The 17,084-nt window shown below is 39.8% G+C and overlaps 2 protein-coding genes across 3 annotated transcripts; both read left to right on the top strand.

Moving 5' to 3' along the window:
• The first annotated feature begins 318 nt into the window (after positions 1–318).
• Positions 319–7,919, top strand: rap1gapl (RAP1 GTPase activating protein-like). The gene is made up of 19 exons (XM_063487952.1): positions 319–389; positions 553–585; positions 706–796; positions 997–1,032; positions 1,126–1,173; positions 1,290–1,487; positions 1,569–1,666; positions 2,115–2,193; positions 3,686–3,739; positions 3,995–4,078; positions 4,187–4,287; positions 4,372–4,501; positions 4,653–4,814; positions 5,573–5,644; positions 7,002–7,088; positions 7,205–7,360; positions 7,448–7,531; positions 7,643–7,662; positions 7,753–7,919. The coding sequence occupies exons 1-19, from the start codon at positions 319–321 to the stop codon at positions 7,841–7,843; spliced, it is 1,695 nt and encodes a 564-aa protein (XP_063344022.1). The 3' UTR covers positions 7,844–7,919.
• Positions 7,920–10,066: 2,147 nt separating this feature from the next.
• LOC134636060 (glutathione S-transferase kappa 1-like) lies at positions 10,067–15,339 on the top strand. Of its 2 annotated transcripts, none has more exons than XM_063485838.1 (8): positions 10,067–10,140; positions 10,488–10,595; positions 10,674–10,755; positions 10,865–10,993; positions 13,163–13,305; positions 13,390–13,506; positions 13,604–13,697; positions 14,871–15,339. In XM_063485838.1, the coding sequence occupies exons 2-8, from the start codon at positions 10,527–10,529 to the stop codon at positions 14,918–14,920; spliced, it is 684 nt and encodes a 227-aa protein (XP_063341908.1). In that variant the 5' UTR covers positions 10,067–10,140; positions 10,488–10,526; the 3' UTR covers positions 14,921–15,339. The 2 variants fall into 2 exon arrangements, with proteins under 2 accessions (XP_063341908.1, XP_063341907.1); XM_063485837.1 differs by lacking the exon at positions 10,067–10,140 and adding an exon at positions 10,147–10,372.
• Positions 15,340–17,084: the final 1,745 nt, after the last annotated feature.

Genomic DNA, 17,084 nt, shown 5'->3' with positions numbered 1-17,084 from the left:
AAGCTCAGCCGGTCTGTGAAACCACCACAAGCGTTCACTCGGGATCGATAGCGCGAAGCAGCGTGGAGCACCTGACCGTGTCTATCTTACAGTTAGCGGCGGCGGCTGCACCTGTGACCACTAGCGGGTTAATGCTGCCTGTCTGGCTGACAGCAGGACAGAGGCAGGAAAGGGAAGCTTAAATGAGTGAATGGCAGGGGGCAGAGGAGGAGGAAGAGGAGTGACAGAATGATAGAGTGAATTAATTCAACCTTAGCCAGTCCTGATTGACTCAGCACCAAACTGGCATGCACAAACATTCACAGTGACACCAAAGGCATGGAGAGAGAAAAGAGGAATGATATGTCCTACTCTAGAAAGAGAAGTTTCACTTTTGGGGCATATGGCAGGTAAGTAAAGACTCTGTTAGTCTTAAATTAGGACTGGCATTGTGCACAAAACAAGTCCTTGGAGCAGCGGCATAATCTGAACAAACGGCACTTCTTTTAGATTTAAGTCATCTTGTCTGTTTATGCAGAAGTTTCTGAAAAGCTCTTACTTCCTTGTTTACAGTGTGGATAGATTCACATGTGGGGATGAGACGGGGTGAGGCTTTATTTTTCTCTCTATTGCAGCTTTTTTGAATTAACATGTTAACCTTTCCTGTATAATGTAAGGAGTTTCTAACTGTGCTGTCTTGCTGTGTAAACCAACCTGTTGCTGCAGACCTGAATTTGTGCAGGACAAAAGTCTGGACACCCTGGATTCTCCTGCCATTGAGCGCAAGCCTTTCCGTTCTTCCAGCAGCAACCAGAGGGTGATATCCTTATCATTTTTAGTGTGCACTTTCTCACTTTAATTTTAATTCACTCTAAGGGATGAATATCCATGTTCTACATTTCTAAGAAGTCAGTTTCTTAGAGAAAGACTGAAATATGAGTCATGTTCCTCTTCCTCACCCGTGCTTCTGCTTTCCTTTCTCTCTACTTGAATTTCACCTTTTTTTTTAAATATTAGGAATCAGAGCTGTTTGAAATCATTGAGAAGCTGCAGGTGAGTTACAGTGTCAATCATTTTGTGCAGTGTGTGCAACCATCAATGCCTGAGCAGCAGATGTTTGTAATCACTAAAGCTCTTGTCCATCAGGGCAGCAGGATCGATGAGCAACGATGTGAATTCCCCCTTCCTCTCAAGGTTTCTCTACTTGATAGTAATAATAAAAAAGTGACACAGGCTCTGTACTGATGATAACAGGTGTTTCCCAAAACAAACATCAGCCCAATCAGATTCTTCTTTTTTGTGTCTATCAGTCTCCACTTTCTACAACTGGGAGAGAGCTGCCGCTTATCCTTCCTTCGAAACTGGGAGGCTACTGGATAGACCCCCCTCTGGACAGACTGGTAGATGTGAGTCCCACCTCTTCCCATTATGCCGTTGACCCAGAGAGCTATGACATCATGGAGAGAGACGGTGAGGCCAAAATCTATCACGAGTTCTTCCGCTCACGAGTAAGTAGACTTTAACTGTAAAATCTATAGGAATATTCTTTCTGCACTGATATTAATGTTTTTGACCCTTTTGCCACGCAGTACCATCACTCTTTCACAGCAGTGGATCCAACTTTGGGCCCGCTGATTCTCTCTGTGTGTTTGGAGGAAGAGGAGAATAGGCTCAGGGTGATTCTAAGGTGGAGATCTTTGGCTATTTTGGCTTACTACTTCTAAGCTGCAATACAGCCAAAAATGTTTAACAGAAAATTGTGCTTCTCCTTAAATGCCCCCTCAGCTCCAAAATGTCTTTCTCCTGAGGTTATTGTGTAAACTTTCAGATTTATATGCTGAAAGAGGAATGTTTATCTGACTTAAATCTGATGTGAAGGTGTCATGGTGCAAGCAGAATTCCATTTTAGAAGTCAATCATGGTTTAATATGCAACTTTTACAAGCGTAACAAGGTCATTTAAAACTTCCCGTGTGCATGCTGTGCATCACAAAAGATCTTAAAGTATCTCTGAAAGGAATCTGAAGGTTTCTTTGTTATAGTTTGTATGTTTAATGTAGAGCGTGGCTGATCGATTATTACAAGAAACTGCATCACAGAAAAGGAGACATAATGATTGTGCTTTATGTCTCACAGGATGAAGGAGTGTTCTCTGCATGGAGTCTTCTCTGTGTCTCTTTTCCCCACCATGCCATCTGCAGTTGAATTAGCAAAGGTATCAAACTTCTTACTGTATCATTCCTATATTTCTATTTGGCAAAATAATAACCACAAATGAAAAATTATTATTTCAAGTAAAAGCATTAATTGTGCACATTCTGTGTATTTAAAGTACTTCAAAGTTTACATATGTGTTTTATTATTTTTATGGATGCACTGACATCATAATAGCTAAACGATGAGCGGCTAAGGCTAGCTACTTTATAGACTGTTTATTGCCTTACTTTCTACACTTATGTGAAAAATAAAGTTTTTACTGGACTCTATGTTGTTCTGTGAAAAATTAAGCACACCCTTAATGCTTCCATAGGAATTAAGACAGTAAGTTGCAGCTAGATGCTGAAACAATCATCCGCAAGTCTGACTTCCTCCATAAAACCATAACTTCTGGCAGGTTTCAGGTGTGTGTATTAACACAATGACACACTGTTCCAGTAATGGACATGCCAGCAAATTCACCCCAAGGTCAGATTGTGCATTGCTTGTAGAAAAAAAAAAACAAGAGTTATATCTCAGACTCTGCAGCCCTCAGTTAGCACATCAAATGTTAAAGTTCATGACAGCACAATTAGATAATGACTGAGCAAGTATGGTTCATTTGAAGCATTGCCAGGAGAAAGCCTCTTCTCTCTAAAATGAACATGACAGCATAACTTAGGTTTGCAAAGCTACGGCTGTGTAAATCACAAGATTTGTGGAACAATATCTTCTGGACCAATGAGACTAAAATGAAGATATTTGATCACAGTGTACAGTCCAGTGTTTGACAAAATCCAAACACAGCATATTACCTAAAACACCTCATGCACACTGTTAAGCACAGTGGCGGTGGGGTAATAGTTTTGCTTGTTTTGCAGCTTCATGCAGTGATTAAGTTGACAATGAACCCCTCTGTATGTAAAGGACAATCAAACGGGCGGCCATCTGTCTGGTTGGACAGTTAAAGCTACTGCAGGGCCATGCAACAAGACAATCATTTCAAACTCAGCAGCAAACCTGTGACAGAAAAAAAAGAATCAAGGTGTTTCAGTGGCCCAGTCCAAAGTCTAGATTTCAAACTGAATGAAATGCTGTGGTGGGAGTTAAAGAGAGCTGTGCGTAAAGGAATGTCTCCAAGCATCCAAGAACTGAAGCAATGAAGTGAGAGTCTGATAAAGTCATACAGAAACTTCAAATTACATCAAGTAGCTGCTGCTAGTGTGGTTCTACGAGCTACTGAGCAGACAGCACTTTTTGCAGTACTGCAGATGGTGACTGTAGCACTTTTTAATCTTGCAGTTTTTCTAAAAGAGTAATATATATGTAAAAAAATGCAGCAGAGTAAAAAGTATTGTTTCACTCTGAGAGGCAGTAAAAAATGGAGAAATAAACCAAAAGAAATGCTCAAGGTACCCCAAAATCAAACCTCAGTACATGAATAAATGTTCTCACTTTCAAGCACTGAATACGTGACAAGCGCTTATTATTATTCCTCACATTCTTTCTAGATGCTTTGTGACCGAGTGACTGCCTCAAAGTTTGACGTGGTCTGCTACCTGAAGGTAATATGCTCTGAAATGACTTTAAAAATTGACACATATTTCACATACGTCACAGGAGGAATGCCACAGGTGTCACCAAAAACAATAAGAATGGCTCAGTTAAACACAAATGGGTGTCCCAAACAGTGTGACAGTGAGCAGAAAGGTAATACAAAGAACCTGATGTGGTTTTTCTCCCTGTGCCTTTCCTACTGTGACATGTCAGCATGTTTCTGTGAAGCTCTTTGCTCTTCAACTCTCGTCTTCCTCTCTCAGGCTCCAGAACTTATAACCACATTTGATGAACACAGAGTTTCTCCTAATTTCAAGTTTGGTGTTTTGTGCCAAAAGGACAGGCAGGTAAGAACTGATGCTTTACTTCAAAATGCCATGCATTTTTATAAAAATGGCTAAAATATGGCACCATATCATAACCAATCCCTCTCAGAGAAATCCATTTCTCTGTAGCTCACTGAGGAAGACATACTGGGTAACAATGAGGAAAGTGAGGAGTTTAAAGAGTTCCTGTCTATTCTGGGAGAGACGGTTCAGCTGCAAGGATTCACGGGGTAAAGTATGCTGACAATGTGAAGAAGTGACACAAGAAATGTGGAAAATCACATGGTTTCTTCTCTCCTCGCTCTTTTTCTCAGCTTTAGAGGAGGACTGGATGTGTGTCATGGTCAGACAGGAAGTGAAGCAGTCTACACTTCCTTTCGTGGGAGAGAAATCATGTTTCATGTCGCAACTAAACTGCCTTACACAGAGGGTGACCCACAGCAGGTCATTAACCGCATCATCCTCAGTCTGTTTGTGCTGGTGATTCACAGAAGAGTCTCTCTGAGGATATCATGTGTAGTTAAGTTTATGTGGGGAGGGACGAATCAACTTTTTTTTAGACACTAACCAACATTTTTATCATCACCCTGCACAGCTACAAAGAAAAAGGCACATCGGTAATGACATCGTAGCTTTGGTCTGCCAGGAGGGCCAAACCCCCTTTCTGTCTGATGTTATCAAGTCTCACTTCCTTCACTGTTTTATTGTCATCCGGAGGATTCAGAGGCAAGAGGGAACAGGTGGAGCAGCATATCAGGTAAGTGGGCGAAGAAATACATCCCCATCAATGAAAATGGAATAAATTCACCATATTTGTAAAGGATATAGCAGCTGGGTTGCGCGGTGATGTAGTGGTTAGTGCTGGTGTCTCACAGCACTAAAACTGACATTTTTGCAAAGCCATTGTTGTTACTTATATGCTGCCATACAGATACAAATATCTATTCATCCGCCCACTTATCTGGGCTGTGTTGTTGGAGCTGCACCCTAACCAGAGAATTCCAGATCTCCCTCTCCCCAGCCACCTCTCATCCAGTGGTACACTGAGGGAAAGTATCCAAATTAGATGCCTGGACCACCTCAGTGCGGAAGAACAGCAGCGCTGCTCTCAGTTCGTCCCGAATGACTGAACGACTGGGCTATATTTGTCAGGAGCTTTTGACCCTGACTGGGTCTCTCGAGGGAAATTTCTTCTTGTCTGGTTGGGGAACCAGACAAAGAGCATTTTACACAACCCTGATGAAGAAAAAATCATCAGGTACCAGACCAGGCTTTATCCCACGGGGCCCACTCAGACACTCAGACACAGCCTGAACAGGCAACATGGGCTTGCTGACCACCTGCAGGAGGCACTGTAGAGTACAGGTTCAATGACTGCTGGGTGGCAGTCAGGGGCGAATGCCCTGGCAGTCTGAAAACCAGCTGATCAGACTAGCTGTTGATTCAAATATATCTGTGATAAACTGACATCATGCAACAATCTCTGCTAATCTCTGCCATTTTTGTCTTCTGCAGGTGTCTGTCACGGCAAGAGAAGATGTTCCTCCCTTTGGTCCAGTGCTTCCAGATCCCCCTGTCTTTACAGATGTAAGAAAAAACAGTGCTTCACCTGTCTCAGTATAGTTTATGTATTTATTTATTCTTTAATGTAACAGCTGCAGCCAATTCATATATTTTTTAGGTATATTGTACTTTATTTGCTTTGTCACGCAGTAATATTCATTTGATGTCCACTGCGATTTTCTCCCAGAAATATCAGTGGACGTCAAATGTTTAATAGCTTTTGTAGCCCTACAGAGATGGTGTGGTTGCTTCATCTCTGGATGGCAGAGCTTGCTACAGAAATCTTTCTAATTTTTTTCCTACTTGCTTGGTACTGAGGGGCCCATTGCATGCTATGAAAAGATTTACATAAAAAGGTCTCACAAGATATTTAGAAATAGGAGTCATGCTACGTAAGATGAGAGTAAGTGGCCAAAGATCTACAACAATTTCCCCTCCTTCACTCTTACAAAGCGCCGCACTCGTTCATCACTCCTGGAGAACTTGCAGGCTGAACTCTTCACCCGTATATACCTTTACATATTGTACATATATTTATTACTTTTTAGATTAGCCATTTTTATATTTTGCTTGTTTTACATTATTGTATTTTGCACAACTCTGTTGCTTGTGAAGCTCGCACACAAGAATTTCACTCACATGTACTGTACCAGTGTACCTGCACATGTGATGTGACAATAAAAGTGATTTGATTTGATTTGATTTGAATTTGTGATGCATGAAAAAGTTAAGAAGAGTTCATCCTTGTATCAACAAATTCAGGCTGATTGAGCTGATAGGAAGGCAGCAGTAACTCAAATAACCACTAGTTCCACCCAAAGCATGCAGAAGAGCATCTCTGAATGCAAAACATGGAGGTCCAACCTGGCAGTGACAAAGTTCAGTTAATGAAGTGGCCCTTAAGTGTATACTTGCTCTCCAGACTAGGGCTCTAGTGGACAAACCTTCTTCACTGGAGACATGTCAGTTCGACTCGTCACAGTGAGCACAGGTGTAAATAGTAAAATGATGGCTGAAGTGGTTTCAGAATTCTGGTATTTTGTGGTTCATTGCCACACTGTCATGGCTTATTGAGACACTAAAACAGAGCTTGTGTTACTAGTAACTCCTGCACCTTTCTTACAGGTCTAAATATGTGCTCTAAAAAGACACAGCTTAACATGTCAGTCTAACCTTTGTCTTGCCTTGCTTTGCTCCTTTGGACGTCATTGACCATTCAGACTGCTTGAATGCGAACACACCTTGATTTAATTAGTGAAGCGGTGCTTCTGCTCCACCTGCTCTCTGTGTCAGTCCTTTATTTAAGGGAGCTCAGTATTTACCAGTATAATCAGTGTGTGAAATATCTCACAAGGTTTGTCTTCCTTTGTCCTTCCTTTAGCATTCAAAGTTCAGAGAGTTTCTGCTGGCTAAACTCATTAACGCTGAGATATCCTGCTATAAGGCTGAGCAGTTCAGCAGACTGGAGGTAGAGGGAGGAACACTTTTCCCTAATGCGCTTCATTATTGAATATCTGTGGGGGTTTTTTCCTTCTGACTTTGACCTTTGCCCTTTGCATTTTCCCCTCCTTCACTCTTACAAAGCTCCGCACTCGTTCATCACTCCTGGAGAACTTGCAGGCTGAACTCTTCACCCGTTCCCAGTGCATGATGGGGGATCAATCATTGATTGCTGTCCCCACTTCAGAGGGCCTGCGGGGGCCATCTGAAGGAAGTGGGGGATTTATTGAAAACTTTAAGGTGAATGCTTGTATTTCTCTGAAATACTTGCATGTTTGAATTTACAATTTTAACTCTAAGTGTTCTTACCTCTGTCTCCTGTACCAGAGAGCCATCAGAGTGCGGAGCCATTCTTTTGAGAATCTGGGGGTCCCCAGGAAGAATGCTAGCAGCACATCACAGAAGGCTAAGGTAAAAAAGAAAAAAGAGAAAAAGCTTGCTGTGCAATGGAAACTGTTTGAATAAAGTCATAAGATTATTCATACTAAGTGCACTGATGTTCTCCTCTACCTTCCTTGACAGACAGAGAAAGATGGAGATAGGTGAGACTCATAAAAATATTCTAAAAAATTCAAATGTTCAATTGTGTATGAGCTGAGGAAGTTAAACAAATCACTTTTTGTTCTTTTTAGTGACAAATCTTCAGGACCTCTGCCTGCTCCCACTGACAGTTTGGGGGCAGCTGAACTCAAAGATCAAACAAGTCCTCAAGAAGACATATAAAAGCAAAAACGTACTTGTAGATTTTAGACATTAATATAGACATTGCTGACCTGTATGGTTAGACTTTAAAATCCTGGTGGATGACCTGTATGTAAATAGACTGTAAAAGTAAATAGTTCTGAATGCATAAAATATAATTATATGACTGTTATAGGAGTGATATTCTAGATTCATGAGAATCGTTAAATTTAAATGTTTTGACTTAAAACAGATGACAGGAGTTTAAATGATAAGACTATATCAGGTTTATGCCAGTGACTGAATTTGCAGGAAGGCAACACGATATAATGAATTAAATTAAAACTGAACATAAAATGTAGAAAATAAATGGTTTGTTTTAAAGACCAATAAAACGTAATTAGAAAAATCAGTTACTATTGTCAGGTGTTGGCTGTGTGCAGGTATGGAGGACCCACAGTGCAGACTCCGGAGACAAAACGTGAACTCAAAAACAGATTTATTGCTGAACAGAAAAACCATACAAAACCTAAACTGGGCAAAATCCTTGGTTATTTTTGATGTCTTAAATATACAAATCAACCAACATAAAGCACAAATATGGCATCTGGATAGAGCATAAAGTTATATTAGAACCCATCCTTGAAGGTGTGTAGGACAATGTGGGTAGAGTATACTGGCCAAACAGTTCATTTATCTGCAGATGACTTCCAAATCGATGGGTCGATTTGAAAGTGCAAGGAGCAAGCAGCCAAAGCACACACAGGCACAGGCGTGATTTTCAAAAAGTGGTTTTATTTGAAAATACAAAGAGAAAAATCAAATTAAAAATACAAGATAATGAAAGTGGATTTTTTTTTAAGAAATAACTGGGCTCATAAAAGAGATCACATAAACAGACCACTACTCAAAAGAGGTGTTTTAACTAATAACTAAACCAGCTGACTTAACCAACCTTTTAAATATTGTAAAAAAAAATTGATAAACATGACAATAATAATATTTGTATACTATGTGACTACAGTGACTACAGATTAACTTAAATTTTGTAATGATGTGAGAGAGTAAAACCTAAAAAACCTGTGTGTGATTCATGTGTGTAGGAAGTGGACCGCTCACATCAAATTGTCACTTGAGTGTTGTGGTTGTGGATAAAAGCAACACATGCACAAAAAAGGGTTTCTAAACTGATTTTGTGGCAAGAACACTGGAATAACAATGAAATGAAGCAACAAAATAAAGGGACGTGCTGTTCTGTCCTGGAGTGATGATGCAGGTAAGGAGGCAGAAGGAGGTGAACTGTTACTGTTTGATGAGAATAAGATATGCAAGAGTCCGTCAAATTAAACTGCACTAAATAGGTCATCACTTAGTGTATGTACGCTCTGTACTCAGCCAGAAAGAAGAATATGTGATGAGAAGCAAGATTAGCAGTACAGGCAGTATTCAGATCTCTTACATATGCAGAAAATACTAATTTTTTATGCATAAGTAAAAAAAAGTATTTCAGCTATAATGCACTATATGGCATAACTATTACATGCTTATGCTTTAATTCAGTGATGTCAAACTCATTTTATATTGTGGGCCACATACAGCCCACTTTGATCTTGAGTGAGCTGGACCTGTGAAACTCCCCTTGCTGTCAGTGTAAAGAAGTTTAACTACATATTCAATCCATTATAAATCAGAATATAAGAAAAAAGTGCATTTTCAACAGTAAACCTCACTTCTTCTAAATGGTAAAGAAATGCTGCTGCAGTAAATGAACTATCATCATGACTTTTGTGGCTTAAACTGCCAGTCTGTAAAGTTCAGTAATTAGACGTTTTTTTTAATTATGAGACAAAGTTTATTCATAGCAAAAAAAACAAAACAAAAAAACCCGGACATTTTTATAGTAGATATATATTAGATAGTGGAAAACTGGCACTTTTCTGTCATTTATTAAATATCTATTACTTTATTCCTTTGTTGTTGCATTAATAGCTATGGAAGAGGTGTTTATCAGTAGGAAAAGGTGTAAAACTTGTGAAAATACAATAAAAAGTCAAAAATGTATGTCCCCCTTCAGATTTTCTAAAGCAGTACAATGGGCCGGTTTGGAGTCTTTGCCAGGTCCCCGAGCCTTATGTTTCACACCTGTGCTTTGGCGTGTAAGAAGTTTGTAATCATCATGGTTGTCTTTAGGGTTATCAGAGAGTGAACTACTGCTCGAAGTCGGTAGGTGGCAGTAATGCACATGTAGGCTGTCTTGCCTGCTGGCATTCAAGAAGAAGAAGCCCGTGCGGAAGGCTCTTGGCTGTTCTGTACCACCTGATTTGTAGCTTTTAGAGCAGGTAGGCGAAATCATTTTGGTCCCCCTTGTGGTCAGACACTGCTACTGAGCTTGTTCGTTATTTATCTAGCTCAGGCTAACTCCTACTATCGTTTTTTAACTCCGTCTTTAACACCATTTAATACATGATAGCATCGGTTGTAGCTAACTGTTAAAAACACCGAGTGATTTCTGCTCACGGTCTTCGCTGCGATTTGTTTTATTTCTGCTAAGCCCGAGCAGCTCTGCTTCAGGTTAGTTGAACTTTGACACAGTGAACATTGCTCAGAGGCTGCCCTCAAAAACTAAACTGACTCCTTTTGAATTATTCACACGCTGCCGTTAAGGTTTTTTGCTCTTCATTTAAAGCTCTCGCTAACAACTCAAAGAGCGGCTGCTGACCCCAGGATGACCTCCAGAAAAGTTGTGGAGTTGTTCTACGATGTAGTTTCTCCGTATTCATGGCTTGGCTTCGAGGTTTGTGCTGTCTTGATGTGCACCACAGCATCAGATCGGTTTGTTTAGGAGATGCGCAAATATCTCATGTGTTTGCAGGTCATGTGCCGCTACAGAAACTTTTGGAACATCGACCTCAAACTGCGCCCTGCGTTTCTGGGTGGCATCATGCACGGAGCGGGTCAGTAAAGATCAGTCAGGCACCTGTAAACCTGCTGCAGGACACGCTGCACGGTCAAATCCGGTTGCGCACTGAGTCTGTTTGCTCTCACATTTCTCTTTCTTGACAGGCAACAAGCCTCCTGGTTTGGTTCCTAACAAGTTCACGTACATGACAAAAGATCTCAACCGCTTGGCAGAATACTTCAATGTCCCCTTGCAGTCGCCTGCTGACCCCTTTGAGGTCATGTTCGAGAAAGGTACAAGCAGAATCATTTCTATAATATCTATTGATTAGACTATTAGACCCCAAGCTATTTGACCCTATTAGACCTTATTTGACCCCTAAAGACATTTTAACTGAAGCAATAACGCTTGATTTTGACAGAAGTTCCACATTTAAAGAAAAGCACAAGTGTCTACTACTTTTTGTTGTTTTTAAGGGGGGAAACATCCAAGTAAAACAGATTATCTTCAGATATGGGAAACTGTACTCTACTATTCTTAACTCCCAAAAGTTTGGGTAAGTGATAATGTCGTAGTCATGACTTGTGACATGGTGTTAAAGCAACACAAAGCAAATTTAATTTAATACTTCAAAACACTTGGCTGTGGCAAAACAAGCTGTAAGCACAATATACACTTGACACTTTATTAGGTACATCTCACCAGTACCCGATAGGACCCGTGTTTGCTTTGAGAACTGCCTTAATTCATAAGAATTCCTCAAAGATTTTGGTCCATGTTGATCACACAGCTGCTGCACATCCATGATGTGAATCTCCCGTTACGCAAAATCTTAAAGGTGCTCTATTGGATGATGTCTGATGACAGTTCAAGAAACCAACTCTGGCAACAAGAAGATATTTTCCCCCAGAGAACTACCGCACATATTTTCTCTTTTTTGGACCATTCTCTGTAAATCCCAGAAGATCAGCAGTTTGTGAAATACTCAGACCAGTCTGGGACCAAAAACCGTGCCACGTTTTAAGTCACTTAAATCACCTTACTTCCCTATTCAAATGCTCAGTGTGAACTTCAGCAAGTTGTCTTAATCATGTCTACGTGTCTAAATGCATTGAATTTCTGCCATGTGATTGGCTGAATCGATATTTGCAATGAATGTGTGTGCCTAAGAAAGTTTACTTCCCTTTTTATAGAGAGCCAAAAATTCCAGATACTGTTGTATGGTTCATAAGAAACCCTCCTTCATAATTTTTAATGATTTTCACCAAAGATTGAATAAAGAACTGCAGATTAAGAGATTTACTGAGATATTAGGTTTGAGATGTGACACCTCATGATTTTGTCAATAGTGGTTCAGGTAACAGATGCATGTTAGCACTTTTTGCAAATACACAGCAACAGTATCATGCATTTGATATGAATGAAAGTCCAATATTGACTCTTTAAAAATCTGTTTGCTGATGTTTGCCTTTGTTGACCTGTTAGTTTCCATCTTTAGCTACAGTCTGTTGCTGTGCAGGTAGCGTGGTCTGCTCATCTGAGCTTTTTTATCCAGAAATTATTGTCTGATGAAACTAAAGGTGAGATAAAGGACAGCAAATCAAATGTTTAGAGTCTTCATGTAAATCTGAGTCAATGAGCTGAAAGACGGCTAGAAAAAAACTGCAGTGGAGGTGGTTGCTTTGGCTTGCAGATCATCCGGTGTGATATACACAGAGTATAGAAAGCAGTTTACAAGCGACTTACAGCTCCTCCCTTGTTGACAAGAGCTACTACAGCAGTTAGCTCTGCATGTTTGATTTGGCAAAGTTTTTACATCACTGCCCTTCCTGATGCAACCCTAAAGTGCTTCTGATCCATCTCCTCGCAGGATCAAATCAGGGATCTTTTGCTAAACCACTGCACTGTGGAGCCACCAGATTCCAGCAAGCATTTCCAGTGGTTTATTTATTATAGTTAACTATGGTGGGGTGAATGGATTGATATTTTGGATGATTAGTGGATCAAAATCATGCATCTAAATAATCATGGCCCACCGTAAAATGTCAGCATTAACAGACTGTTTTCTGTTGAAAGGAATTTTTTAAAAACAGGAATCTAATTTAACAGAACTAACAGGCACCCATGATTTTATATTTTTATTTATTTTTGGCCTCAGATTGGAGTCAAACTCAGGCTACCATATTGCAACATATGAGTGCCTGCTCAACCTGTGAGCTAAACCAGCACCGCTTTCCACATTCAGTCTCAACCAAATAATGCTTTGTAGTCTCATTATTGTGAACTGGCCTGGCCAAAAGGATGTCATTATATAGCTAGCCTTGTGGATGCTTCCAGCAGCCTGACAAGAAATAATGTAAGTGTAAGGGTTGGTAACATCAGGTTTTTGGTAAAGTACTACATTTTTAATGAGCAAAGCTATTAAGACAGTTTCGGGTGCTCTTTTTTTCTTCTTCTTCCAGGCAGCTTGGCTGCAATGCGATTTGTGGCAGCAGTGCAAGAAAAAGAAAAGGATGGAGAGAAGGTGGTGAATGTGTCCCGTGAGCTGTGGAGAAGAATCTGGAGTGAAGACAAAGACATCACTGAACCTGTGTCGCTGTCTGAGGTGCAGACTCTTTAACAGTCTGGCTCCATTTAAAACAAAATTAAAAAGCACAATTTAATTTTGAGACTTTTTGTGTTTTTGCAGGCAGCAGTGAAAGCAGGATTGTCTGAAAGTGAGATAAAAGAGCTGTTGGCCATGTCCACCTCAACGCAGGTCAAAGAGAAGCTTAAAAGCACAACACAGGCAGCACTTGATTATGGGGTCAGTTGTCCTTCAGCTCCTCTTGTAGATCTAGCAAAGTGAAAAACAAACAAACCATCAGCTATAACCCAAATCTCTCCTCCTAAATCCTTGTCAGGCTTTTGGTTTCCCCATGATTGTGTGTCATGTTGATGGAAAGCCAGAGATGTTCTTTGGATCTGACAGATTTGAGCTCATGGCCCACTGCATCGGTGAGAATATAATTCTACCATTCTCGACAAATTTACTATCAAACTGGCTCAAGTAAATGGAATAAAATGACACCTTAACTTGTAGTCAGTAAAAGACTTTGCATACTTTTGGCTCTTTTAGTCATTATTTTTAACTGAATATTGAATTGAAATTAGGGCTGCACGATTAATCGTTAGAAAATCGCGATCTCGATTCATACTTATGTGCAATCTCATTTCCAAATGACAACGATTTAAAAAAAAAAAAAAAAGACGACGACGATTGTACCGCATTTTGATCCGGGACGTAATCTGCATGAAAACAAGCGCTCACTCTTCCTGCTCAACAAATGACAAGGGCGGAGCCTTATACCACGTGATACAGAAGCTGTGCCGTGATGCTCAAATTGGCAGGAAAAAACAACGGAGAACACGTCAGGGATGACGAGAAAGTGACAGGAGAAAATTCGTCCCGGTCAACCACCCAAACATCAATAACGGGAACCTTATACAGCGCTTCCCTATACCCGACGAACTCCCGCAGGCACAAAGAAATTACGGAGGCTATTACTTATCACCTGACCAAAGATATATCAACACTGTGCAAAACGAGGGATTTAGGAAAATGATCAACACCCTAGACAAACGCTACACAGTGCCGTCCCGCAACTATTTTTCTATTGTTGCACTACCTGCTCTATACACGCAGTGTCGAGCAACGGTGGAGGAGGAATTTCAAGCAGTACAACATTTTGCGGCAACCACAAAATGTGAGGCATTTATTGATTTTATGTTTATTTATTGTTTTTATGTTCAGTTTCAACTGTTACGAAGTTGATGTGCAGTTAATAAGTGCAATAAATATTTATATTGGAAAAGAAAATCGTGAGAGAATCGTGATCTCAATTCTAAGCAAAAAAAACGTGGTTCTCATTTTATGCAAAATCGTGCAGCCCTAATTGAAATTAAGGAATCAATCTTCACTTATTTTTTGTTTGAACTAGTTGCTCTCTAGCAATTAAAGTTATTCTAGTTTTGTTTTATTGTAAATCACCTATGATTTCAAAATTACAAAAACAAACTAAAAAGTGTTTGGCACTCTGGAGAAAGACACACCTCTCCAGTCAGTGGCACTACTTTTCCCTCTTATTGTTGGCAGTTTCTTATTCAGTCCCATTTTGTTCTCTGTTTCAGGAGAGAAATGGCTGGGACCTCAACCCAGCAAATCAGCTGCCAAGCTGTAAAATGAAACCTGTTTTCATCTAAAGACGATTTGCTCACAGTTTTGATTTCTCATTAATTTCCATCTTTCATTTTTCTGGAATTAAAATCCCAGTTTTCCAAGTTGTGAAAGGCTCTGTCAGTGGCAGTAACAAGTTTCCAAACTGGTACTGTTGAAATATGTGTATACATATGACTTTTTTTAATGTTAGTCATAAAAAACCCTAATAACAACAACAATAACGAATGTGGGTGTAGATTTGGTCACATGATGTGTGTCTACCAGGATCAACCAGTGTTCACAGACACCAGTGCTCATATTTTGAAGACATATCATGTAATCTACTGCTAGTATTGTGATTAATGCATCATACAATTGTGCTGCTAATTATGTGCCTAATAAAAGCCTTTGAAATACAAGAAAAGTATTTTTGGCTGCTTGTACTAAACCTCATTATTATTATTATTATCATTATTATTATTATTGTTTTTGTTACAGTAATATTCATGGTCCCAGCTGATACTTTTTTTCAATGCCAGTGCTGACATTTGTGATTTTTAAATGTCTTCTAACTGCCAGCTGGTCAGTTGGCCCATTATTTCCATTCATGACTGAAATATTGACCCATTTTCTTCCACTTCACCAATTCAGAGTTGCAGGGGGGGCGGTACACCCTGTACAAATATATCATCCTCAGGATGATATGTAAAATATATATCATCCTGAGTGTTAATATATTGTTAAGTGCTAATTTGCTTAAACCAGGAGGAGTCATAGTTTATGAGCCCATACATCTCAGTTTAATCTCAAGTGGGCTGAACCAGTAAAACTATGGAAATGATAACCTAAAAAAACACCCCTCTAAAATGTTCATAGTTAACATATTTAAAAAACAATAATAATGAGCCATTATTCATTAAATGTACATTACAATTTACATTTAAGAGTGAATCTTTCAGGGCACCAAAACCTTCATATGCAAAGTTTTTGTAACAGAGCAAAAGTGTTTTATGCCTTCATGATCTCGTCTAAATATAAAAATACTTCTCATATATTTTCTTTCTTGTTTAGTAGTCCTGGCATCAAATTACAACACCATAAAAAGTCTTGTCATTTAAATTATTAACAACTAATGACTTTACAGTCATTTGAACTGGGACATCTAATGGGCCGTTTCTGGCCCTTGTGCCACAGGTTTGAAACACCTTTCCTGAGGGAAAGTTCAGATGTTCTTAGAAAGACGAGATGAGATTTTTGTCACCTCTCTGAAAACTACTACGTCATTATTAATTAATCCCTTTGTAACCCATCATTCACAGCAAGCAGGTTTTGAATTTCAACCCTTTCACAGGCAGGCAAGCAGAGGCTTTTATATCCTCCCTCAGCTGAACTGCATTCAGGTATTAATGTTAGAGAGGATGTGGCTTTTTGTTTGTTTTAGGTTTGTGTGAGATTAATGACCTGTCGTGAGCGTAAATATCCTCTCTTCCCCTGGTCTGGGTAAGAACAGGATGTGGAAATGGATAAATGCATTAAATGTTTGTTATGTCACAAATGTATGATGCCACAACATAAAGTGGAAAGAAAGACGCTACAGTATACTGAAATACTTTGCACACTTGCTGTTGTGCAAATAGCTGAATCACTTGTCAGTGTCTACAGTGCCGTACCCCTTTGATTGTATGCCTCGCCTCAAACGGCAGGGCAGCTCGGCTGTTAAACTCCTGAATAAAATCAAATGATTAATGCATAAAGTTCAGTTCAATTCATTTTTAATTATATAACACCAAATCGTCTGTGAAGGTTCTCAGTCATCCAGGTCATCGTAGTCTAAGGAGCTTGGAAAGAAAAGCGTCTGGACTTCTTTGAAAGAAAGAAGTCCAGACGCTTTTCTTTCCAAGCTCCTTAAATAACACCAAATCACAACAACAGTCGCCTCAAAGTGCTTTATATCGTAAGGTAGAGACCATATAATAACACAGAGAAAACCCCCAACAATCAAGCGACTCTGCTACGGACAAGCACTTGGCAACAGTTGGAAGGAAAAACTCCCCTTCAACAGGAAGAAACCTCCGGCAGAAGCAGGCAGCCATCTGCTGTGATCAGTTGGGAGTTTAAGTGCTGAAGACGGGACAAAAGACACACTGAGTAGAGAGCCAGCGATTAATATGTGGTGTGTGAGCACA

The sequence above is a fragment of the Pelmatolapia mariae genome, linkage group LG10_11 (assembly GCF_036321145.2).
Source record: "Pelmatolapia mariae isolate MD_Pm_ZW linkage group LG10_11, Pm_UMD_F_2, whole genome shotgun sequence".
Lineage (NCBI taxonomy): Eukaryota > Metazoa > Chordata > Actinopteri > Cichliformes > Cichlidae > Pelmatolapia > Pelmatolapia mariae.
Note: the sequence above shows the minus strand (reverse complement) of the source record. Positions and strands in the feature narration are given on the sequence as shown.

What these genes read in the sequence shown, in the direction of transcription:
- LOC134636060 (XM_063485838.1), top strand. Translation starts at nt 10,527, where the DNA reads ATGACCTCCAGAAAAGTTGTGGAGTTGTTCTACGATGTAGTTTCTCCG. An exon ending in TGAGGTCATGTTCGAGAAAG is followed by an intron (nt 10,994 to 13,162) that starts GTACAAGCAGAA and finishes TTCTTCTTCCAG; the next exon opens with GCAGCTTGGCTGCAATGCGA. An exon ending in AGGCAGCACTTGATTATGGG is followed by an intron (nt 13,507 to 13,603) that starts GTCAGTTGTCCT and finishes AATCCTTGTCAG; the next exon opens with GCTTTTGGTTTCCCCATGAT.
- rap1gapl (XM_063487952.1), top strand. Translation starts at nt 319, where the DNA reads ATGGAGAGAGAAAAGAGGAATGATATGTCCTACTCTAGAAAGAGAAGT. An exon ending in CTTCCAGCAGCAACCAGAGG is followed by an intron (nt 797 to 996) that starts GTGATATCCTTA and finishes TTTAAATATTAG; the next exon opens with GAATCAGAGCTGTTTGAAAT. An exon ending in ACAGAGAAAGATGGAGATAG is followed by an intron (nt 7,663 to 7,752) that starts GTGAGACTCATA and finishes TGTTCTTTTTAG; the next exon opens with TGACAAATCTTCAGGACCTC.